We start from the raw sequence: 25,877 nt of genomic DNA, 5'->3' as shown, positions 1-25,877 counted from the left end.
ACATGCAGTCGCTACTTCCAGCCGCTTCCGGCTGATGAGGGAAATGGGGCGGCAGGGAGGAACACAGCTGCCCTGAGGGGCTTAAAAATAACAGAGCACCAGTGGGGGAAATGTGGCAGGAGGGGTGAGTACACCTCCCCCTGCCCTTAAAGTATCACCCTGCCGACGCTGAAACCACACACACACACCCCCCCGAGCCGAAACGTTTCGAAGGCCTTTATAATGGCCTTTGAAATGTTTTGGGCTCAAGCCTACTTGCTATGAATGGAATGTGTTCTTGGGGAATCAGAGGAGTGCATGAGAAAATGGAAACCCTCCCCCATGGTAATGGAGCACATGGCTGGGCTGGGCTGGACAGTATTTTGACCTGCTGGAAGTTCTTCAGTTAACATACTGCTGAGATTTGACACTTTGAGAAACTCTCACTGAGGACAAGAATAAGAGCTCAGAGCAGCTTCCTCCTAGGTCAGGGTAGGCAAACTGTGGTGCTCCAGCTGCTGTTGAACTACTACAACTCCCATCATCCCCCACCACAACTTACTGTGCCTGGGAATGATGGGATTTGTAATTCAGCAGCAGTTGGGGTGCCAAAGGTTGCCTACTCCCATCCTGGGTTTTCAGCTAAACTGACAGACATGCACACCAGCCACTTGTCAGTTGGCCCCGCCCTGCCTCAAATGCTTCAGGCCTTTTGCTTGCCTTGTCTTACTGGTCCATCTGCTATCACTGCTGCTTCTGCCTCCAGCTGAGAAAGGTCATTACAGGCACAGAAGTGGGATGATCTCCCACTCCCACCGTCGAAAGATACAGAAATCGGGGAGAGGGGTGGGGTGCAGTGAGTCTGGATCTGCTCACTTCATGCAGTGTTTCATAGTGCGGGGCCCAGCCTCCTCCTGTCTCAGGCATTCATGCAAAGAGGGGCTGCTTTTGTGGGATGCTTTAACTTTCCCAGGATGAAGGAGGCAGAGGGAGCAAATTGATGGGCCAGGACATGCAGCTTGCTTGAAGCATGGGATGGAGAGGCAACATTAATGGCTGACCTTGGCATTCAGATTTTGGGTATTGTCAGTCCATCCACTCGGCCATGAAGCAGTCTGTGCTCCACAGCTGAGGAACCTATTGAGGGTCCTTTCTTATATTACATTATATTATCCTTCTGCGTGAGGATAATTTGTTTGATTGATTGATTGATTGATTTCTAGACCACCCTTACAGAATAGCTCAGGGCGGTTAACAAATATCATAAAACAGTTAAAATCAATCAATAATCGGGAATAAAAAATTTAAAATACAATATAACAGCTAAAAAACAATTCAAAAACAATTCAACAATTCAAAACCTTATAAAAACCCAATACGTTAAAAACGCTTTAAAACAATTTAAAAACTCTAGAAGGCCAGGCTGAACAGGTAGGTCTTTAGGGCTCTCCTAAATGCCAATAAAGAATTCAAATTATGGATTTCTGCCTGGAATGTCCTGGGATACCTGGAAACCCACTACAAAAGACTCTGTATGGTACTGAGACATGAGATATGAACTCATAAGAGACATCTCTTTCTCCCACCCCCACCCCACCCCACCCCCTTGGTTTTTGTGCAGGTCCAGGTAGCAAACGGCTGGGCATAGATGGAGACAGAGAAGCAATTCCGTTAACACTACAGATTGCCTATAGCAAGGTAATTCATGGATGTTGCTGGAGCTTATCTCCAGTATCTGGGTCCCATGGTTTGAGCTGGGCTGGGCTGAAAAGGGAGAAATCGGCTCACGAGTGGATAAAATAGCTCATTTCCATTCTGACTTGGATGCTAAGGTTTTGCAGCACCAGAACTGGATGTTGCCAATACACCATCTGGTCTCCTTATGTTGGATGGTTTTCAGACTGTGCTGCCTGAGGTGGTGGACAGGCTGCTTGGAAGGCTGAGGCCTAACACGTGTGTCCTCGACCCTTGCCCTTTATGGTTGGTGATGGCTGCTAGGGAGGGACTGGGTCCATGGGTGGTGGGGGTGGTGAATGTCTCTCTGAAGTGCCACCTCAGGTGAATGGAGGCAGTCATTAGGCCCCTCCTTTTTAAAGCCTTTATTGGACCCAGATGATCTAAACAACTTTCAACCAGTTTCTAACCTCCTCTTCCTAGACAAGCTGCTGGAGAGCGTGGTGGCTTCTCCACTCCAGGCAGGCAGTCCTGGATGGATCTGATTATTTAGATCCTTTCCATTCTGACTTCTGGCCTGGATACAGGATGGAAACTGCCTTGGTCACCCTGGTGGATGACCTAACTGGAAGATAGACAGATGTAGTGTGACTCTGTTGATTCTCCTCAACCTCTCAGCGGCTTTCAGTACCATCAGCCATGGTATCCTTCTGGATTGTCTCTCCAGTTTGTGACTTAGGAGCAGAGCCACCGTATAACTGTGCCTCTACCTCGAGGGTTGTACTCAGAAAGTGCCGGGGGACCCCTGCTTCACCCTTTGGCCTATGGGGTGCCACAGGAATCTATTCTGTCCCCTATGCAGTGTTTCCTCTGAGAGATTGCCAGATATTGTTGACTACAACTCCCAGAATCCACAACTGCAATGGCTTTTGCTTGGGGATTATGGGAGTTGTAATCGACAACATCTGGGAATCTCTCTTAGGGGGAACACTGCCCCTATACTGCTTAACATCTACATGAAACCTCTGGGAGAGGTCATCTATGGGTGTGGGCTGCAGTGCCATCAGAATCCAGATGACACCCAGCTCTACCTGTCATTTAAGTGGGCAGACACCAGGGAGACAGTGGATGCTCTGAACTGAGGTTTGGAGGCTGTTTTTGATTGGATGGTGGCAAACAAGTTGAAACTTAATCCAGATAAGACAGAAATGCTCTGGGTTGGCAAAACTGATCATCCAAGTCATGAGGTAAAGCTGATCTTGGACAGGGTAAAGCTCCCTCTGAAAGACAAAGTCCACAGCTTGAGGGCAGTGGTCCTTCTAACTTTTTTCATCTCTATGCGGAATGAGTTTTGTTCTGGGCAGCAGTATCAAGGCAGTGTGCGCGCACCTGCATTCAGAATGGGGCCTTCCTGATTCAACCTGAGAGGGATCGAAAATGAACTGAATGGACATCCAAAAACTTGTGAGCGCGCACACATGCATCTGCCTTAGAGGGAACAGTGCTTGGGGGGTGTTTCTGGATTAAATGCTCTCCTTGGAGGCTCAGGTGGCGGCGGTGTGCAGAGGTGCTTTTTACCAGCTACAGCTGGTACACCAGTTGCAATCCTACTAGCAGAAGTCAGACCTGACCTCAATCACTCATGCTTTAGTAACTTCTAGATTGGGATACTGCGATGCGCTCTATGTGGGGCAGCCCTTGAAGACAATTCAGAAGCTTTAGCTGGTCCAGAACGCTGCTGCTAGGATGCTCGTGGGTGCAAGTTGCTTCATAAGTGTCACACCCATTCTGCAGCAGCTTCATTGGTTACCAGTCCACTTCCAGACTAGATTCAAGGTGCTGGTCTTGAACTTTAAAGCTCTACATGGCTTGGGGCCAGGGTATCTCTTGGACCACATCAGCCTATATGAACCTGCCAGGGCCCTATGCTCGGCATCTCAGGCACTGCTCATGGCCCCACCACTAACAGAGTTCTGGTTGGTGGGGACCAGAGATAGGGCCCTTTCAGTTGTGGCTCCTCTGCTTTGGAATGACCTCCCCAAGAGCTTTGCCATGCTCCCTCAGTGTGTGCTTAAAAATTAAAAACACATCCTTTTAAAGAGGTTTTTTTGACATTTTAATGTTTATCTGCTGCTTATATCTGGTAGGTTTAGTTCTCATTTTTTAGCTTTTTATTAATAACTTTTAATTTCAAACTTTTTTAAAAAAATGTTAATTTTAAATGTGGTTAGCCTGGACTTTTAACTTGTTTAACTTTATTAATTTTTTACTTTACGTTATATTTATTTTGTTGATGTTGTGAGCCACCCTGAACAGTAGTGTACTGGAGGGGCGAATGTAAATATTTTAAATAAATAAAGAGAGGCAAGGTAAAGGGAGTGAGGCACCTACATGAGAATGAAGTTCTCATGCTTTTGGAGCACTCCTTGTGACCTTGTTAGATGGAGTTGGAGCTGTGAGCAGCAATTCTGCTTTTGTTTCCTGAAGGGAATGGAGAGGAGATGCTCCCCTTTCCCTGACTACAGAGTAACTTTATCTCTGATTCCTCCAGAGAACCATCAGTGGAAGGAGTCGCTGGAATGATGTTGAGAAGGTCTGTACGTCCATCAACCTCAGCAAGGCCTGTAAGGGGCAAGAAGAGCTTGGTGAGCCCCTCTGCTTTCTATGGGTGGGCAGAAAGTGGAGGGCGGGGCAGTTCCCACCTTCTTTCTAGCGCTTGCGTGGAGAATGAGGCAGGTTGGGCAGGCTGTTTGGAGAGGCCCAGCCAGACAGAGAAGCACCTTCTGATGGTAAAGGTTGTCTTCAGTTCACTTGTTCACTGTGTGAGCTGTATACAAGTTGCTCTGATATGTAGATGGGTGCCCACATCTTGTACAGATGGTTTCTAATGGGGTTGAAGAAATATTTGGAAGAATCTCTTGGCAATTTCCCCAGCCACAATATCATCCTGGGGCTGCCCCTTGGGTGTGCAAGGTACGTGGGAGCATAAGCAGCCTGGTTTCCTTTGCTGCTGAAGTGTCTTTAGGGTTTTTGTGCAAGCACACAGCCTTGACCACCTCCTGCATATAATCCTGCTGGCCAGGGACCTGGCTCCTGTACTAGTACACAGCGAAGGGTGAGATGAGAACAGTAGTGGCAGGTAGCGCATGGTAAAGCAAGCAGCACGGTTTGCCTCCCTCTGTTGATTCCATATTGTGAACCTCTGTTCCTTATGGTAAAGATTTATTTAATTCAATGGCTATGTACTCCAGTGCTTGAAGAGCAGAAGGGCTACAGTCCTTCCCCACTTGCTGTCCTACAATTTGGAAACCTTCCCCTTGTAGTGATGTAGCTTCTTTTATTTGCACACCTCTGATGGACAAAGGCTGATGAGCATCCATGTCTGTGTTTTAAAATGCCAACTTCCATGAGTTTCCATTTTGCAAAACTTTTAGTTTTCAGTTGATTACTCTCCCCGCTAAAGATATTAGTCTCCTAACCAAATACAGATTAGTTAATGCAATAATATTTCCAATAGCCACATATGGCAATGAAACTTGGACTTTGAAGAAGGCAGATAAGGGAAGAATGGAGGCTTTCGAGATGGGGTGTTGGAGGCGACTGTTGTGTATCCCATGGACAGCGAGAATTACGCATAAGGAAGTTTTAGATCGAGTTAAGCTAAGATTACTAAACAAAGACTGGCATATTTTGGTCATGTCATGCGATTCACTCGAAATCAAGAATCATGTCATGATTCACTCGAAAAGACAATTATGCTGGGAATGATCTGCGGGAGAAGGAAAAGGGATATTATAAAAAATGACACTGGAATGATCATGGCGGACTTAAAGGAAGCTATCTGAGATAGGGAGTCATGGAGTGCGTTGATCAAGTGACCAAGAGTCGGACATGACTGAACGGAGAGGGAGAGAGAGAGAGAGACACACACCCCCTGCTTTTTTTTGAGGTTTTGTGCTTCATTTTCTGAATTCCTATCTACCTTCTCCTTATTTTTATTTTAAGAAGTAGAGGCAGGGAAACAGTGGTGGGGTATTTCCCACTTGCCCTCCTACTCATTTGGGAATTGAACAATGTGTGGTGAGTGCTGCATCTGCACTAAAGACAATCACTGGGGGCGCACTTTGCTTTGAATTTACAGGAAAGCCCTCTGGGCGGAGTTAGTCCAGGTAGACAGAACTCTAGCTTTGTGCAAGACTGGGGATGAAATGGAACTGAGGGATACTCCTTCTAGGCAGAGAGAGAGAGAGAGAGATATATTTCTAAGCCAAGCACCCAGTGTCAAGAGGTCAGTCCTTTTGCAGGGGCTATGCAACTTCATGGAACAGAGTCCTGCTGTACTTAAAAGAGGGTAAGAGATAACTTTGGAAGGAGACCATTTTGAAAGGAAATGTGATGGGAGGTGCATAACCCTTTCACTGCCTAGATCTTCTCCAGATTGCTCTCCTTCCCTGTCCATACCTTTTCCTCTAAAGGGTTCAAATTCCACATCAATCGTTGTTTTCAACCCTAAGGTCTGGCGTTAGTGGAGAGCCCCAGAGGAGGAGCAGATTTGGAATAGAGGAATGGTAGGCAAGGAGAGGCTTGCTCGCTCACTCCTCAGTTTTCAAAACTGTTCCCTCCTGTCGCTGCTGCCTTAAAAAGAATAATTAAAAACACACACAAAAGAAGCAGTGGCACTGAGGCTCTGTTAGCATGTTACTTGCACACAAGATATAGTCACATATTATGTAGATTAGAAGTTAAAAAACCTCTTTCAGCCTATGGGGAAGGGCTGAAGCTGGACCCCAGATCACCAGCAGCAGCTGGATTACTAATCAGGGCTGCACAACGTCAGCCCTCCTGCAGATGTTGAACTACAGCTCCCATCATCCTGGACCATCGGCCACTGTGGCTGGGAATGATGGGGGTTGTAGACCAACAACAGCTTGAAGGCCCAACTTGTGCAGCCCTGTATTACTTGATCTACCCATGTTATGTCACAGAGCAACCAAATGCTGCCACTTCTTTCGTTTTTTAAAATACTTTTGCCAGACATGCAGTAGTATGCTTGGCCACTAGATGTCATACTCTCTTTAGCTTTTTACAGAAGACTCTTGCTAATGCTCCAGGGACGTGAGCTGGTTTTATGCACAAGGCTCGGAGTTGGCTTTGGTCCAATTTGTTGAGCAAATTCTATTTTTAGCTTCATAAAGCAATTTGCTCTCCACTTTTAATTGCTCATTTAGATGGAGTAGGACTCTGCAATTGGAATACATTTTGGAAGCCATCTAATACTTGACCACAGATTGACTCTTGTGGAGCATGCAAGTTTTCTGTTTAACCTTTTGGGGGGCGCGCAATGTCGGGCACTGGAAAAGAGGGCTGGACATAATGAGCAGAATGCTATTATAAGTTAGATGTGGGTGACTTCACTCTGAGTGGAGTGAAGACGCCTAGAAGCCTCCACCCAATACCATCTTTTTCTCTCCCACAAGTGAAACTTTTCTGAAACTGCCAATATATTTTTTGGTATTGCCATGAGAACTGGAAGCTTGTCTACTTTCCCCCGCCCTATATCTCTAGGATTCTACATAAGGGGCTTTTGTGGCAATATTGCATATTCCATGGTGCAATAACAGCCATGCATGTTCTTAGAGCCTTTGACAGGAATGAGAGTTTTCGACATCAGTGTTTCCCAATCCTTGCGCCACAGGACAGTGGCTGATGTGCCACACTGGCTCGCTCTGAGACAGTTCCAAAAGTGGGGAGTGGGAAGCAGGGAGTTGAGGTGTCTAATAAACGTGTAACACGTTGATAAGGGTTTGGTAACCAAGCTGGTGATGGTGGTTTAATCCAAGGAAGGACGAGGGATGCAAATACACGGGAGTGGGATAGATTTAGTCATGGAGATGAGGAGAGGTGAGAATCGAGGTGCTGCAGAAATGGCAGCTACTGGGAGTGGTTACTGAACCTTCTATCAGCTGCTTTCTGGAAACTCCAAAGTTTTGCAAGAAGCCACAATCAATAACATGCAACAAAGTGCAGCTTGTTTATAACTGGTGCTGCTCAGCCCTCCTGCTGCAAGGGGTGCTGGTGATTGCACCTTTAATTATCTTGGCCTCTTATATTCCAGATTCAAAAACAGAATGTTTGACTCTAACTGCAAAAGAGGTAATTAAGAGGCAAAGCTCCAAGTCCAAGAAGAGTTTCAATCAGGTAACCTGACCCATGACTTTTGTCCATTTATCTTTATCTCCTGTTTGTGCGGGGAGAGGGTATCAGGCAAGGTTGTTTGGGCAGATGTGGCTCTCCCCCCCCCACCCCCACTGCCTATGTGATATGGAATGTCTCTCTTGCAGCAAATCAATGTTTCTCAGATGAAAGTAGACAAGGTCCAGATAATTGGGATCAACTGTTCCTTTGCTGTGTGCCTTGACCAGGATGAACGGAAGATTCTTCAGAGTGTCACCAGGTAGGAGAGATTGGGTGTTGTTTTCTGCAGTTGCAATTGGACAATGTCACATGGGAGGAGAGCTGGTCTTGTGGTAGCAAGCATGACTTGTCCCCATAGCTAAGCAGGGTCTGCCCTGGTTGCATATGAATGGGAGACTTGATGTGTGAGCACTGCGAGATATTCACCTCAGGGGATGAAGCCACTCTGGGAAGAGCAGAAGGTTTCAAGTTCCCTCCCTGGCTTCTCCAAGATAGGGCTGAGAGAGATTCCTGTCTGCAACCTTGAAGAAGCCGCTGCCAGTCTGTGAAGACAATAGTGAGCTAGATAGACCAATGGTCTGACTCAGTATATGGCAGCTTCCTATGTTCCACTGTTACTCATGCTCTAGCAACCTCCAGGCTTGATTACTCTGATGTACTTTACATGGGGCTGCCCTTGAAAAGTGTTCAGAAATTTAAATTCATGCACAATGTCGCTTGATGGCTGGAACTGGCCTATCAGAGTAATATCACTTGAATATTATCGGATCTGCACTAATTGCCTGTATGTCTCTTGGCTCAGTTCAAGGTGCTGGTGCTACTAAGGTAGGTCCCCAGCCATTTAGGGGGTTAAAAAGCTATCTTAAGGACTGCTTTCTCCGCATGCACCCACCCACCTTGTGTACTCCGTTCAACACTGGAGGCCTTGCTCTAGGAGTCTCCACCAAATGAAGGATTTTCCTAGAACAGGGGTGTCCACCCTTGGCTGGTTGTCTAGCTGCTGTTGAACTCCCATCATCCCTGAATTTTGAGGATGTGGCCTGGGTGATGGGAATTATAGGTGAACAACAGCTAGAGGACCAAGGTTGGACACCCCTGCTCTAGAACGTTCCACAAAGCCTCTGCTTTGATGCCAGCAGTTATAGAAAGCCTCCCCAGAGAGGCCTGCTAGATCCCAATTGTGTGCACTTTCAGTGCCAGGCTAAAACCTTGCTCTTTTAGAGAGAATCTCTGGGCTTAACTGACTTTGTTCTGAATAGACTGGCCTCTGTTGCATTGGTTGCTGGTGGATGGTAATTATTTTGTGTTGGTTTCTGCTGGCAAGGGATTGTTTTGATGGTGTGTTCGTGTTATCTCTCTCTCTTTTTTAACAATACTCTGCCTTTTTGGAGTGAGTCGTGGTACTTGTCTTCTTCATATTTGCAGCAGCATCATATATACATGCATACTTTTATTTATGGCCCATGACCAAAACACAGCACACAACAGTTAAATACAAATAAAATTGTTAAACAATACAGTGTCATATTAAACAAGAAAAATAAAACTAATTTGTTTGCATCTTATTTTGCAAGCTGCTGCACAAAATCTTGCCATTCTTCCAGTAATCTCCACATGATGATCCATTAAGAAATAAGCCACATAAAAGTCATCTGAATGGCCCGGATTTTTTTTTAAGATAAGGCTCAATCCAGGTGGAGAGGATTGCTTTATAAAAAGGACAGTAAAGCAAAACATGAGAAATTGTCTCAACCTCACCTGTGTCACATGAGCATAAATGATTCCACAGAGGGACTCTCTTGTATCTTCTCTCTAAAACTGCAGAGGGCAAAACATTGAACCAAGCTTGAGAAAAAGCTCTCCTCTGGCCTAGAGCTGGCAAGTGCGTAAGATATGCTGCAGGGCAAGGGTAATTTTAGAAGCTACCACAGCTATTTCTGGGGGAGACTAAACTTAGGTCCCTTTGCTTCTCTATGTCCAAGACCCTCTGCTTGAGAATCTTTTTGGCTACATCAGGACCCAAAGATTGTAAGAATTGGTCTGAAAAGCCACAGTTACCCCAAATAGCCTGGACTTTCTTTTTCCAAGATGGCTGGAATTCATCCTCTAAAACTAATGGAGCAAGGCCTAGACTGGAAGTATGGAGTTTAAGCCAAAAATTAACTGTACACATCCATGTCTGAGCCACAATTGTAATTATTCCTGCTTCCAAGCATAAGGCCATGTTCAGGATGCATCGCAGAAGCTGGAAAATGGCCCACAAGAATCTCATCTGGACGGCTTCAAGTGGTTGTTAATTACTTGTTAGAAATATCTGAATTCCATATAACATCTGTGCCAAAGTTTTGGCCTGAAAAACCCTAAGCACTGCAGGTATATAATAAGCTTCTTTGGTATAGAATTTTTTTTAATATTGCTGATACCATATGCTGGGTACTTGCTGCCGCATACTCACAATGAGATCTCCATAAGCCCTGCTCATGAAATACAAGGCCAAGATATTTATAAATTTTAACCTGTTGGACACTTCTGCCATTAATTGTCTATTTGTGAATTTCCATTCTCTTACTAAAGACCATCACCTTAGATTTCTGAGTACTGATAACCAGGGACTCCTCTACGCAGAATCGCGTGAGAGTTTTTTAAGCTATCTGCATGCCGACAAATGTGGTGGATATTATAGCCACATCATCAGCATACAATAAGATGACGATAGGTCTACCTGATAATTTAGGCAGACGGAAAGCATGGTCGTCAAGGTAAGGGATTAAAAAGTTAATATAAAAGTTAAATAAAAAGGGAACCCAAATTCAACCCTGTTTAACCCTTTTCTGTGAAGAGACAGGCTCTGTTAAGTGCCCATTGTTATCATACTTGACCCTTAGTAGAGTATTTTCATACACCGTACTAATACGAAGTAGTAGTTGTGAGTCTATGGAGGTCATTGCAAGTTTGTTCCATAAGTGGGCCCTAGAAATTGAATCAAAAGCGGCCTTCAGGTCGAAAAAAGCCACATATTTTTTTCTTGGGGATTTTTTGTTAGAGTATTTTTCTACAAGATGAGAAAGAACCAAGGCCTGGTCCAATGTAGACCAGCTGGTTCGAAAACAGGCTTGTTCTTCTCTAAGAATGGAATTCTTTTCAGCCCAATCAATAAGTTTGAGGCACAAGTGCCTCGCGTATAATTTACTAATTATACATAACAAATTTATTGGTGGGTAATTAGAGGGATTAGAGTGCTGTCTGCTCTTAAAAATCGGCACTATAATAGCCATATTCCAGTCCTCAGGGATACAACCCACCCAATCGATATAGGCAGAAAACTTGGCTAAAACAGCACCCCCACAGTTGATTTCCACCCTCAAAAGCTCCCCTGGGATTAATTCCTTACTGGGGGCCTTGCCTGATTGCAGCTGTGAGATCAGACTGGCAATTTCCTGCGTCGAGACTGGAGGCCACGGAGGAAGACTATCCAAATGATATGGACAGGGAGAGGGCCGAGACAACGTGTCTTCGTATAAAGTCCTGAAATGTGAGGTCCAGATATCTGCGGTAATATGACCACCAACCCTAGAAAAAGCCCCCTTGAAACTGGATGACACAATTCTCCAGAACCGTCTGGAGTCTTTCAGCTTAGCTGTAGCAATAAGCCATTCCCAAGTTGCCCTCATCTCCGCATTCTTTTTTTGCCTGATTAATAGTTTATATTTTTTCTTCATCTCCAGTATTTCTCGGGCTAGATCATCATTTGGATTGAGCTTAAAATAATTAAATTTAGTGATCAATGGTTTTTTTTTGCGGTAATACAGTCTTGATTGAACCAGTTACGAGAGCTATTTCTTTTATGAATACCCCTTTTAATCAACTGACACAAAGTTGTATTTTCTGACTAAGATTACAATAGACAGCCAGTATATCCACACTAGGGGAGTCACTTAAAATAGAGGAACGAAGAAAGAGGATTTCCTCTGAGGCTAAAAGAACACTAATTTGTTTCCCTAAACAAAGGGACCACTTGACCCTTATAGAACATGGACCAGCATATGGAGTAAACTGAGAAGACCTCACGGAGGGCCTCTCTCCAACAATCAGACCCAAAATAAGGGATAATGGAAGATGGTCACTCACTTCTAAATTGTATCAATAGGTTAAGGGCCGCTCTCTCTCTCTCTCTCTCTGTGTGTGTGTATATATAGTCCAATACACTCGCTCTCAGCCCTGACCATCATGTGAATTCACCCTCCAGATCATCAACCATCGTCCCATTTAGTCCAAACAAATCTGAGGCATGCATCATTTGTGCCAATAGTAGCCCTGTTAAGTTGCAGCCAAGGTCTTTAGAATGCCGAGGGAGCAATGGATTCAGGAAATCTCTTTCCAGAGGAAAGTTGTGATAATATGTATAAAGATAAATGTCACTGGGTCCCATCCTGGCGTTAAAATCGCCCCCTACTACGCACAGGGCATTTGGGAAATGAACTTGTAGCAAGACAAAATAATCTCTAAGGTCCTTCCAATTCTCTTTAAGATTAGTGGACAAGTTCTGCGGTGAGATATACACGTTTGAGACCAGAAAGACACATTCTTTCAATATGAGTAGGATTGATTTAGCCTAATGCAAATTAGAGGCCAATTCCTCCATGGCCACTTGTAGCTTAGTAGAGATTAACAAACCTAAGCCCCCTCTTGGTCTATCTCAATAAGCCCCTGGAGAAGCCTCCATCCCAAAGAACGAATAGCCCTCCATAGTTATTTGGCCCAACATCCAAGTTTCCTTAAGTAAGATAATATCAAATCTGTCTAAGTACTCTAGAAAGGAGATATCATTCTTCTTGGTCACCCAGCCGACAATGTTCCAAGAAAGAATGTCCATTGCACAATATTTTGGCAGTCGTTGGGTATTCTCTTCAGTCGGACGACTCAGTATAAGTAGATCAGAAGTAAATCCAATCTGAGAGTGCAATATAACAGGGCATACTGTCAAATTCTGATCTTGCAAGAGGGATAAGGAGCTTTGTGGCGGAGGGGGTGCTGCAGGGGTAGGACAAGGACAGGCCTCCAATTCCTCCACTTCATGAGGCTCAAGCCCCCGCAACTTATCTACCTTCTGAGGGAGCAAAACCAAAGAGGGAGTGGGGCTTTAGAAACGGAAGTGAGGCCAATTTCGCAAACATGCTTAGAGCAACATCATTTATGTTGAGACACCTTGAATAATCTAAGGAAAAGTATGCAGTGATGTTGAATAAAGTCTGCAGGTTATGGATATCACTACCACAGACTGATCTGTTTTGTAAAGCTTACTTCAATACCTATACTTCAGCTGCTGTGAACAAACAGGAGGAGGAGAAATGTGGCAGGTACCCTTTCTCCCAGGAGACAGCCTGCTCTGCAGGATCCAAGCTTGTCCTTATTAGTCTGGTGCACCAGAGGGACCAAACTGTTGCTTGTGTGGCTGATGTCATCCAAAATAAAAGCCATCTGAATCAAGCCTTGGTATGCAGTGAAATTGTAGCAACTGAATCTCCAAGTCCCAAGCAGAGCTCCTATCCCAGTAGCCAGAGGAGGGCAGAGGAGAAGCAGCTATGCACACTCTGTGCATGCTGCCATACCCAGAGAGCCTGTCGGGGGCAGCTCTAGGTTTATGTGTGCTCCTGACACCAGGGTGTGCCCCCTTCTTATGGCTCCCTTTCCTGCACTCTGCCAGCACTGACAAAAAGGGAAATGGGCTAAAAGAAACCTTTTGGTATCCTGGTCACAACGAAATGAGATGCTCCAGATGTTCCAGCAATGCTGCAGGGGCTGTTAGAGGGTGGTGGTCCTCCTCCTCCTCCTCAATAATTGAAGGGAATATCTGGTGACAACAGAGGGAACTAAGCATGGCTCCGTCGTGGTTAACTTTCTTTGCTGCCCTTGAAAAATGAGAGATCCATTTGGTAGCATACCCTCTGCCAGGGTATGGACCTTGGCAGGTGTCTGACCATGCCAAACACCAAAGCTAGGTCTGTGCCCAGTTACAGATGGAACAAACGATGTGCTTCTACTTTCCCCAGTGTTGTCAGAGCATTTAAATCTTCACATGACTTTAAGAATGTAACATATGCACTATCTTTGTCTCCTCGTCCCCAAAGCTACATGTATATGATCTCTCTTGCTGTTTTTGCAGGTGTGAAGTCTCTGCGTGCTACAAACCTAAGATGAGTGAGCCCAGCATTGAGGGAAATCCAACTTCACTTCTTCCTCCCCAAGATTCCTCCGATTTCTGCTCGCTCCTGTGCTTGCCTATTGCCACCTTCAGTGGGGCATTGCCTTAGGGAAACCAGCAAGGATGAAGTGAATGACCTCTTCCCACTTCCTGGTGCTTCTTAAAGTGGCTGCCAGGCATCCTGTGGACCAGTACTAGCTGGTCAAACATTTTCTGGAAGAGGAAAACCATGTCTTCCACCCATACCTCCCACAGAACTGGGAATTAAGCACTTGGACTGAAGGACATTTCTCATGGAAAACAAGGATACTCAGCATCTCCTTGTGTTCCTATGAGTGCTGCTGAGAAAACTATTGTTAGAATGAAGGGGACAGGGACACCTGTGAAATGCAGAAATGTGGGAAGCGATTGACTAGCCAGAACATGAGCTTAAATGCAAAGGAGCATCATTTGGGCTGAGAGAACTATGCTCTCCTTTTTGAAATGGGGCATTGGAAGACATGCTTAGCACGAATGATACTCATCACCCTTCAGAATGGTCCACATCAACAGAACTCACATTTTAACACAGCTGAATGGAGTTTAAATGCTTATGGCTTGCTGCAGTTCACAAGCTGCTGGCATTGCAGTTGTTTACACCCTAACTCTGATTATGTTAAAGTCACCTAAAGCTGGAATTCTTGGAAGCTGGAATTCTGAAAAGGGGTGGGGGAGGTGGGGGCAAGAGAGGAAGCTATGGAACAGACAACTCCATTTGCCCCGTGCTCCTCCAGATTACATGCACTAAAGGAGAAACTGGGGTAGGGAATGAGGAACAGCAAATGTTCTCAGCGGGATTGTATAATCTGATGATGAATGTTAAAGAAACCAGAGTGCTTCAGTATATAAAAGGCTAGGAAGGAAAACATTTATTGCTTGACCCCTTTGTTCACGAATGAGTGTGCTGCCCCTCTGGGGAAATCCTTGCACAAACATCGTAGCATGTTCTATTTCTCCTACAGGATCTGATGGCTCTGAGTGATTCTTAGCCACCAGTGTTTTTATTGCATAGCTGCTTAAACTGCACTGATAACCACATTGTCGCAGCTAGAGGATGTCTGGAAGATGCCTTACACTTCTGCTTTGGCATGGATTGTGCCAAGGCAAAGCTGGCACTTTGTGGATGGAAATATTTCACCTCCCTAGGAACTCTGCAGTCTCTCTCTTACTCCTTAAGGTGTAAATTGGGCCTGGTTGACCACAGTCCATTAGTTTTGCACTGATTGCCACTGCTTCCATGTTACCTTTGACTGTCTCTTGGGCACCAAATCTGGTGGGAAAGGGTCAGTCCCATGAGCCTTAATGTAGCAGGTCTAGCCAACTCTCTAAACAGCCACAATACTGTTTACAATACAGCTGTACAATTGCTCTGTGGTTGATGTGGAGGTTTGCTTTTTTGCAAGTTTTCATGACCACAACAGTTACTATGTAAATTCAGGGGGATGTGGCCTGTTCATATGTTCTTGAGTGTGTTGAGCTAGAACAGTACAAGTAAAATGGTACCAAAAGAGACGGTCATGGAACTTGTATGAGCAGTAGCTGTAAGTACAAGTGAAGCCACAACACAAGACTGAGAAATAACTACTTTGATTTCTCTTGTTCTGTAGTGAGAGTACATTGTTTCTGGAGGAAAACAGCAATGTCCAACTAAGAAACCTAGGTTGCACTGAATTAAGCCATCTTTTGATTCCCCTCCCCACCCCCCAGTACAATATGCTATTTAAAAACATGGGTAGAATGCACATGGTAATGAACTTGTCACTCAGGTGGAGGGATGATAAAGAAGGTGTAGAACTCTTAGCTCAACTCCTGTGTGGTTGGTGTGTGTGTGTGTGTGTGTGTGTGTGTGTGTGTGTGAGTGAGAGAGAGATCGAGAGAGATCGAGAGATCGAGATCCAGGAAACATGGAAAGAAAAGTCCAAGATGTCTATAGGTTCCTTCCACCTTTTTATACTCAACTTTTTATTCTGCAAAAGATTAACTTGGTGGAAAAGCATGATTTACTCAGGTCTACTTGCAGAATACTTTCTTCTGGAAAGAGAGTAACTAAAAAATCTACTCACTTTAAAAAAGATCCCAGGGGTCAGGTGCAATGCAGATTTTTCAGAACACCAGCAAGTAGTTTAGTTCTCAGAAAACTTTGTTTGAGAAACTGGGAAAGAATGTAGAATCCAGTTCTTTCCTGGAAACTGCCAGCGAGGTCTGCCCTCTCTTTCATACCAGAGCCATAGGATGCCACAAAATGATGCTATAAGAGCTTCATATCCCATTCATCCCATGGCAAAAGGAGCTGACTGCTTCTGGCTACAGTTGAAATCTAACACTTTGCCCTCTCTCAGGATGGTCTATGTAATCTGCTACAAGCACCCTGGGAATGATAAAGTGGCTTGCAGCCACAATGGTGGCAAGGGCCACTGTACCTTTCAACAGAGGCTGATAAGAAACTTTTAAAATGGGGAGGGAAAGAAGCATAAATCTTTTGCTCATGCAAGGACTGCCTCCTATAGTTAAGCTGTACATAACCAGCCATGTAAATACCTGTGTCCTAATTTTATAAAAGATTGAGGTTTTAATGAAAATTGTAAAAAAGAAAACTTGAAATAAACATTTTCATATAATGGCTTATGAGTCAGTTCTTATGTGGTGGTGTTTACTTGGTTGCATCATTTTTTGCGATCATTTATTATTATTTACATTTTATATCCCGCTCTTCCTCCAAGGAGCCCAGAGCAGTGTACTACATACTTAAGTTTCTCCTCACAACAATCCTGTGAAGTAGGTAGGCTGAGAGAGACATGACTGGCCCAGAGTCACCCAGCTAGTATCATGGCTGAATGGGGATTTGAACTCGGGTCTCCCCGGTCCTAGTCCAGCACTCTAACCACTACACCACGCTGGCTCCATTTCTACTGCCCTGGTGAGTTTGCTGTTCCAGTTCTCCACCAGGATCACCTGCAGAGCCACACAAAATCCCTCCAAAGATTTAAATCTCTTTAGGAAATGATTTCAAGGGGTTTGTGTTATGGTTAAAAATTCTCACTAATATAAAGGGTTGTTTTTATTATTATGCAAAATCCCTTGCATGTTTGCCTGTTTGCAGACATTAAACCTACAGTCTTGTTCAAATGATCCTGTGCCAGGCGTATAATGAATTACTACATCTTCTTGCTGGCATTTGTAGAGCAGGATTTATTGGAAATGCATTTGCAACACTTAAAAAATGCAGTCTTGCTTTTCTATAAGGAAATAGACATCTGATTCTTCACACAAAGGGCCTTGTTTTCCCTTTGCTATGTAACAGAAAGAGCAAATACTTTAATAAGTGAGCAGTTCTAAACTCTTGAAACCTTCCCCCCCCCACACACACACAATTATTATTTATTCAAAGGCCTCACAAGGTGACTTACAAAGTGCAAACACTGCAATAAAAAATACAAAAACAAAACCCAGAGCTTTGACAATAAATGGCATGACTCCGATGCCTAATCAACGAAACCGACAGGCAGAAAATGCCTATTTCATAGCCCCATTGGTGGTGAGTGGGCATTTCTGTAAATGTTCAGTTACTCTCAACATCCTCAGAGACCAGATATTGAACAAGCCTAAGCAGCATCCCGAGCTGACTGGATAGGGCAGTGGCGGGCTGGCAGACAGACTTCCAGCCCTCTCGGCTATAATGCTTAGTATGTCAGCTTCTTCAGTAAAGTGCAGCATCCTGCCAAAATTGTGGGAGTTTCTTACTGTTTTAACATGCAAAATGGAAAAAAGGGGGGGGGAACTGTCATTAATGTGCAAAGAGAATGTAACTATCTCTTTAATATTAAAAGAAAACATGCATTTTAAAATCTTACGGTGGTGATTAAAATAAAAGGGTAGGATCCTCAGCTCTATATCTGCACTGTTTTAGCTGTTTCCTCCCAACTGCCATTGAAGCTCTCTGAATTTTTAAAAAGGTTTTGCACGATACCTGTTTGTTGAAAATGGAGACAAAAGTCATGCACGAGCACTCACCCTTCCGACGGCATGCTCCCCTACACCACCTGCTGTGGAGCAAATAGCTGGGGGGCAATTTAGATCAGGGAAGCCACTCCAGAGTCAAGTGGGGAAAGACTGAACCCAACACTACTTCCCAAGTATCCGCAGAAGAGCCAATCGCAGGCTGCCCAGCTACTTTCGCTCCAATAGGCAGCTTGGGTGCTGTATGGAGGCAGCTGACAAATGGCATAATCCAAACAGGTAAGCGCACTTGCTATGTGTTACACATCCCAAACCCTTGGTGTCCACTTTCAGAGTCCACCAGGTCAAAGAGGCAGGCCAGTTCCTCTCAGACTGGATTTGACTTTCCTTTATTTGTGAGGGTACCTCAGCAGAGATGTGATGATAGTCTGTTTTAATTTGCTACTTTAGAGGAAACTCCTTTTAAACAATTATATCTTGCTTTTCCACAAATGTGATACAGAGCCGCCTACAGTACTCAAGTAAAACATTGTCACACATTACAACGAAGCAAAACAAATTTTACAACAATGAAACCAAGTAACAGAAACTGAAAAGTACCAAGTAACAAAAAGTTGCAATTTCAGCAGCAAAGAGGAAAAACACCAGACAAACTCAGCAAAAGTCTTCACAGACCTTTGGGATTCATTAGGCTTCAACAGGAGGGAATTCCAGATGTCGGGGGGGGGGGCACCACAGAGAAAGCCCTGCTCCTTCTCATGCTGAACCCACTTTTCAGGAACTCCAGGAGCAACAGCACCTGGAACCAGGCATCGGAGTGAGTGAGGAGATAAGAACATAAGAAAAGCCTTCCTGCATCAAGCCCAAGGCTTATCTAGTCCAGCAGTCTGTTTCTCACAGTGGCCCACCAAATGCTGTAGGAAGCCACACAAGCAGGGTATGAAGATGTGCTCCCTCTCCTGTGGTTGCTCCCCTGCAACTGGTATTTGGAGGCATCCTGCATCTGAACATGGAGGTAGCCTATAGCCATCAGGACCAGTAGCCATTGATAGACCATGAATTTGACTAAGTTCCTCTTAAAATAATACAGATTGGTAGCCATCGCAACATCTTGTTTGGCCACCATAGATTTATGTATAAATAATTGTTCAGTGGAGCAATTACATTTTATTCTCAAGAATTGTCCAAGGGTAAGTTTTCCCTAAGGGACTTGGAATGAGAACTATCAAACCTCAGGTAAGTATATCTATCCATGGGTTTCCTGCTTGGTTCATATTGGTCCAGGCATTCTGAAGTTGTTGGGACACTCCCACTCACTCACTCTTTAAGGAAAGTAAGCTTCTCATGAGCTTACTTTCCTTAAGGAAAGCAGGCTGAAAATAACAACACATGAAAACAGAATAAGGCACCACAAAAGAGAGAGACATTATTTGAATATTTATTGCCTAAATTTTAGGGTGCCTTTCTGATTGGCCCTGGCAGAAGATAAAGATATGGGATAAGAGAGAGATTCCACCTTGATTCTCATACACACTGAGCACAATCCTGAAAACATTAGCTATGGGTATCTGCTCAGTTCCATGCAGAATGCTTAAGTCTGTTGACACCCTGGTATCTCCGGCGGAGGCCATGACCCAGGAGTGCTTTCTGTCAGCTTCGGCTGATTCGACAGCTTCGTCCATTCCGTGAAGAGAATAATCTCAAAGCAGTGGTGCATCAGCTGGTAACCTCCAGGCTTGACTATTGCAATGTGCTCTATGTGGGGCTGCCTTTATACATAGTTCAGAAACTTCAGTTAGTTCAAAATGTGGCAGCCAGATTGGTCTCTGGGGTAACCCGGAGTGGAGATACCATATTATGCCTGCTTTGAAATAGTTGCACTGGCTGCCGATATGTTTCCAGGCAAAATACAAAGTGCTGGTTATTACTGAGGAGAGGAGAGCTGGTCTTGTGGTAGCAAGCATGACTTGTCCCTTAGCTAAGCAGAGTCTGCCCTGGTTGCATATGAATGTGAGACTAGAAGTGTGAGCACTGTAAGATATCCCCCTTAGGAGATGGAGCCACTCTGGGAAGAGCATCTAGGTTCCAAGTTCCCTCTCTGGCTTCCCCAAGATAGGGCTGAGAGATATTCCTGCCTGCAATCTTGAAGAAGCCGCTGCCAGTCTGTGAAATCAATACTGAGCTAGATAGACTAATGGTCTGACTCGGAATATGGCAGCTTCCTATGTTCCTATGTACCTTTAAAGCCCTGAATGGCTTAGGTCCATGTTACCTTAGAGAGCGCTTTCTTCTGCATGATCCCCACTGCACATTAAGGTCATCTGAGGAGGTCTGTCTCCAGTTACCACTGGTACATCTGGTGGTGACTCAGGCGGGTCTTCTCTGTAGCTGCTCCTGGGCTGTGGAATGCACTCCCAGTAGAAATCCGTAATTTGAATTCATAATTGGCCTTAAGGAGAGCCCTTAAAACCTATCTGTTTGGCCTGGCCTTTCATGGTTTTTAATTTCTTGTAAATGTTTTTAATTTGCTGTAACCTGAATTTCCAGGGTTTTTTTTACTGTTTTGAATGTTTTAACTGTTAATTGTTTTATTGTGTTTTATAGTCTCTGTTTTTAATTGTTAATTGATTTTAATCGTTTTGTTTTAATGTAAACCACCCTGAGCCTTTACTTATTTATTTATTTATTTATTTATTTATTTATTTATTTATTTATTTATTTTATTTGTTTGTTTGTTTGTTTGTTTGTTTATTTATTTGGAAGGGTGGTATAGAAATCAAATCAAATCAAATCAAATCAAGTCAATAAATAAAAGTTTGAAGGATTGAACCCAGCCTTTCACAGTATTGGTGGCCAAGAGAGCTTTCTATCAGCTTCATCTGATTCGCCAGCGATGTCCATTTCTGGAGAAGAATGACCTTAAAACAGTGGTACATATGCTGGTAACATCCAGACTTGACTACTGCAATGCACTCTATGTTGGGCTGCCTTTGTATGGAAAGCCAAAGTTCGGAAACTGCAGTTGGTACAGAATGCAGCAGCCAGGCTGGTCTCCGGGATTGCCCGAAGAGATCATATTGCGCACCCATTTTAAAAGAACTACACTGGCTGCCAGTACATTTCTGGCCGAAATACAAAGTGCCTATAAAGACCTAAACAGCTTGGGTCTGAGGTATTTAAGAGAGCACCTTCTTCATCATCAACCCTGCCTCCTATTAAGATCATCTGAAGAGGTCCAGTGGCAGTTGCCATTGGCTTGGTTGGTGGCGACTTGAAACCGGGCCTTTCCTAGAGTTGCCCGAGGACTCTGGAACATGCTTCCAAATGAAATTAGAGTTTCCCCTTCTCTGAATGTTTTTAAGAAGGACCTGAAAACATACCTGTTACAGCTTTTGGTCTATAGTTTTAAAGCTGCAGTTTTAGAGTTTTTATTTGTATTTTTAAATTGTTTCAATGTTTTAAAGGTTTTTAGATTGTGAAAGGTTTTTAGATTGTGACTTTTTTGTATGGAGCGGCAGAATAAATTTTGCACAGAGAATTTGTACCTGGCCCTATCCATGCCCAGCACAACATATGGGGTCATCTGTCATTTTCCTCCCCGCAGAGCATCATACAACAGAAAGAGCAATACAAGCAGCTCTTGAAAACCAAAAAGAGAAATGCCATGAGACTGTCTTGGCAACAACTGATAGCAGCATCGAGTTCCAAAAACCCATCCCTGTTTTGGCATATAAAGGTAAAGTGTGCCGTCAAGTCGGTGTTGACTCCTGGCGACCACAGAGCTCTGTGATTGTCTTTGGTGGAATACAGGAGGGCTTTACCATTGCCATCTCCCATGCAGTATGAGATGCTGCATCTTCCTATATAGCTGCTGCCCGATATATTTGGGGATTTAATTATATATCGGTGGGGATTTGAACTGGCAACCTCTGGCTTGCTAATCAAGCCATTTCCCCGCTGTGACATTAGGTGGCTGTGGCTGTTTCGGCATATGGTTGCCTCTAATCTTCCGCATGGGTTACCCCACTCTGATTGTATACCTGCACCTATGCGGGAGGAGTATTACCATACGTTGTACAAGAGAGATGAAGCAGCTGCCACAAGCCTAGATCTGGATGTGATTCAGTTGCCAGAATGGCCACCAGTAACTTGTACTGGAATAGAATCCTTGGCGAGGCACCTTAAACCTGGCAAAGCCCCTGGCAATGACTACATAGCTGCAGAAGTAATTAGAAATAATTTGGCATGGTGGGCCCCAGTCCTGGCCTCTCTGTTTTCTTTCATTGACAGGATTGCCTGTGTCCCAAAGGACTGTGGAGTGGCAATAATAATCCCAATCTATAAAAAGGGTGAAAAGAAGCTACCTGAAAACTATCACCCTATTAGTCTTCTCAGTATAGTGAGCAAGATGTATGCTAGGCACCTATATGAGTGTTTAATGGACTGGATGGATTCTGAAAATTTCCTGGCGGAGGAACAAACTGGCTTCCATGCAGGTCACTCTGTTATGGACCCTGCTTTAATACTACAACATTTAGTAGAAAAATACCCTTCCAAATCTAACTCTGCTTATAGGCAGGGTTTGTTGATTTTAGATCTGCTTTCAATCTGATCTCCAGAGAGAAACTTTGGTGTAAGTTGTTGAGACCATCAGTAGACTGCCTTTTACTACTTTTTATGTTTAAACTATATGAAAACTCTGATGTAAGAGTGTGTTGTAGTGCTCAGGGACATTGAGGCAATCCACACCATCATCCACCACAATTAGCAGACAAACATCTTGCCAATGCCATACCTTAATATGCAGAAGATGTTGTCATCCTTTCGCAAACTCTAATAGGCCTATGAAGAGTTCTGTGCTCTCTTGATACCTATTGTGTTGAACAATCTTTAGAAATAAATTACAACAAAACTAAGATCTTGATGTTTGCTAAGAGACCAAAGATTCAGAACTGGTCACTAAATGGGCATAGATTCGAACAAGTTAAGTACTGCAAATACCTTGGTGTAATCTTCCAGGCTTCAGGAAGAAATGCACATAGAGAATATGTAAGGCAGAATGCCCATAAGAGTGCACAAGCAATTCAATCCTTTCAGCACTCTAGGGGCGCTCAATTTAATTTATCCCCTCCAAAATAAAACTGTTTTGGCTAAAGTACAAGCACAGCTCCTTTATGGAGCCCAACTTGGTATGTACTTCTTTAAGGTGAAATCTGTGCAATCTAAGTTCCCGAGGAACATTTTTTCAAGTACCCCAGTGTGTGGCTAGTGCTGTCTGGAAGCAGGACTGCTTAAAGTAGAGGCCAGAGCATGGTAAACCCTCCTATATTCTACCAAAGACAACCTCAGGGCTCTGTGGTCGCCAGGAGTCAACAGCACAACTTTACTTTACTTTACCAAAATATTGCAGAGCGTTGACACAAGCACGATGTAATGCCTTGCATACAGCCGTCTTGGAAGAGAGATACCAAAAAAATCCCCTACAAAGAACGTACTTGTCCCTGCAACTCGGGAGATGCCCTTTTAGTGTCAATTTTACTGAGGTATACGGCATAAATATATAACTCCTTTTATTAGCTGTCATCCAGGTTGTACAGTTTTTTTTAAATCTCGATTATCTTTTAACTGACCAGAATGATTCAAGATCTTATAATGTGACTAACTTCTGTTTAATAGCCAGTAAAATTCACCAGGAGCTCATTAAGAATCATTCCAACAGATCTATGTGTTTAACCACTGCATCATAACCTCGTTGGTTTATTTTGCTGGGCTTCTGTTTGTAAACTGTACTGGTCTGTGACTTTAATAAAGGATTGATTGATTGATCTCCAGTACAGCATCCTTTTTTAGATTGTGAGCCCTTTCGGGACAGGGAGTCTGTCTGTCTATCTATCTATCTATCTATCTATCTATCTATCTATCTATCTATCTATCTGTAGAATTATGCTAGCTTTGTGATAGTAGTGATGCATAAAGTACTTGGCTAAACTCGCAAGTTTATAAAGATCCAGAAATAAGAAACAATATATTAATTTGTAACAGTGAAATACTTGGCTGAATCGCAAGCTTATAATGATCTAGAGATAAGAAACAATATACTAATTTGTAATAGCTCATTTCTGTAACCCTATGAGCCATGTGATCTTGACAAATTAAGAAACTTAGGTAGTACGTGCAAACAGTATGTATGGAAGAATGCATGAGTGAGCAACATCAAGTGTGCCCCAGCCCCACTCTTTCTCGAACACGAACAATGTTGGGAAAGATGCCAACGGCCTGAAGAATCGGTGAAAACCGGGGAGAACTGCCGAAGACATTGTAAAGGAGAAAGAACTGGGAACAGAACAAAAAGATAAGATGAGTACGTCTTGTGATCACGGAAATGGAAGTGGACTGCAGATGTACCAGCCGGAGTGGAAACATCCCTTTATAAGTCAGGCAGGAAACCAGAAGATCCCTGAGAAGCATCACCACCCAGAGTGAGGCCTCCACGCTTCTTCCAACACCCCTTTCAAAGACTGATCATCTTTGGAGTGGGGCTGGTGAGTATGAGTGTGTGTGTGTGTGTGTGTGTGTGTGTGTGTGTGTGTGTGTGTGTGTGAATTAGGAGCTAGCTTGCTGTTTAACTGATTATAATAAACATTAATCATTGATTGACTAAAACCAGCTGGTGTCTGTGTCCGTTTTCCTGGGGCTGCCTTGTTGTTGGGCCATGCAGTGCTAGAGGACTTAGAATAAATAAAAGGGGTCCCACATATCTATCTATCTATCTATCTATCTATCTATCTATCTATCTATCTATCTATCTATCTATCTATCTATCTATCTAGGGAGTGGTAGCTGCCTGTATAATGAAAGGGAGTTCGCATTAATTGGAGCATTTGACCCAGTGTGATCTTTTTCAGTGCCCTCTGCTGTGTGAATTGCTTCATGCAGTATCTTGCCTTGTTTTAGCTAGAGACAGACCTCTAGTCAAATTACCTCTTTGATCTTTGTTTAGCGTTCAAGAGCAGAGAAGGCAAGCCATCCGCATGCTACTGCAAGTGTCTTCTTGAAAGGTTTCCTGCCTTGTGAGTTCAGGAAAGGGCCTCTGGTAAACACCTGAATCCACCAGCTTTTCTCATCCTGAAAAATGACCTTGTTTTCTTGCTTCACCTTGCAATCTAACTGAACCATATTCTGTTGGATCAATGCTGAGACAGACCACTTGGCATCTGATCTGGAATAAGGCTGGAAATCTCAGCGAACTGACACCAAGTCCTATTTGGAACCGAGCCTACAGCAAAATGAGCCTCCAGGGAGTTCAGCAGCAGATAAAGGTCCTCTCTCTAAGCACAGGCATGCTTAACAAATGCAGAGACTGAGGACCTAAGAAACTGGAACACCATTTTGCACCAGAAGTTGGCTTGAAGAGGGATCACCATATACTCTACTAGGGTCCAATGTTCTCTCTAACAGGGATTCCCAGATGTTGTTGACTACAGCTCCCATAATCCCCAAGCAAAAGCCATTGCAGCTGAGGATTCTGGGAGTTGTAGTCAACAACATTTGGGAATCCCTATTAGGGGGAACACTGCTAGGCTCTATGTACTTTTCTTTGTACCTCCCTCTTCCTCAGAGTTGCTCAGGGTGCCATAGATGGTTTCTTCCTTTTGATCTTTGCAGTGCCTGCGTCAGGGGTCAGCATATGGGGACAGTTGCCGAGGGCTCACTGCTGATGCTTGAGGGCACCTCCGAGCCTCCAGCCTTCATGTGGTGGGGGAGAGCAATTCTTTTACGGCCCTTCCAGGTATAAGGGCCCCCTGAAACCTGAAGCCAGCCCTTCTCCCAA

General features: G+C 44.0%; 1 protein-coding gene across 9 annotated transcripts in view; it reads left to right on the top strand.

Moving 5' to 3' along the window:
* Positions 1-16,717, top strand: part of PIK3R5 (phosphoinositide-3-kinase regulatory subunit 5) — a 98,021-nt gene extending 81,304 nt beyond the window's left edge. For all 9 annotated transcript variants that reach the window (XM_053303104.1, XM_053303107.1, XM_053303108.1 and 6 more), the window contains 5 exons: positions 1,601-1,677; positions 4,205-4,298; positions 7,769-7,851; positions 7,995-8,107; positions 14,012-16,717. In XM_053303104.1, coding sequence (XP_053159079.1) covers positions 1,601-1,677; positions 4,205-4,298; positions 7,769-7,851; positions 7,995-8,107; positions 14,012-14,159 — 515 coding nt within the window. In that variant the 3' untranslated portion in view covers positions 14,160-16,717. The remainder of the gene's footprint in view (positions 1-1,600; positions 1,678-4,204; positions 4,299-7,768; positions 7,852-7,994; positions 8,108-14,011) is intronic.
* The last annotated feature ends 9,160 nt before the right edge of the window (positions 16,718-25,877 follow it).

This window comes from Hemicordylus capensis, chromosome 2 (assembly GCF_027244095.1).
Source record: "Hemicordylus capensis ecotype Gifberg chromosome 2, rHemCap1.1.pri, whole genome shotgun sequence".
In the NCBI taxonomy this organism is placed as follows: Eukaryota; Metazoa; Chordata; class Lepidosauria; order Squamata; family Cordylidae; genus Hemicordylus; species Hemicordylus capensis.
The sequence above is the reverse complement of the archived record's forward strand: the minus strand, read 5'-3'. Positions and strand labels throughout refer to the sequence as shown.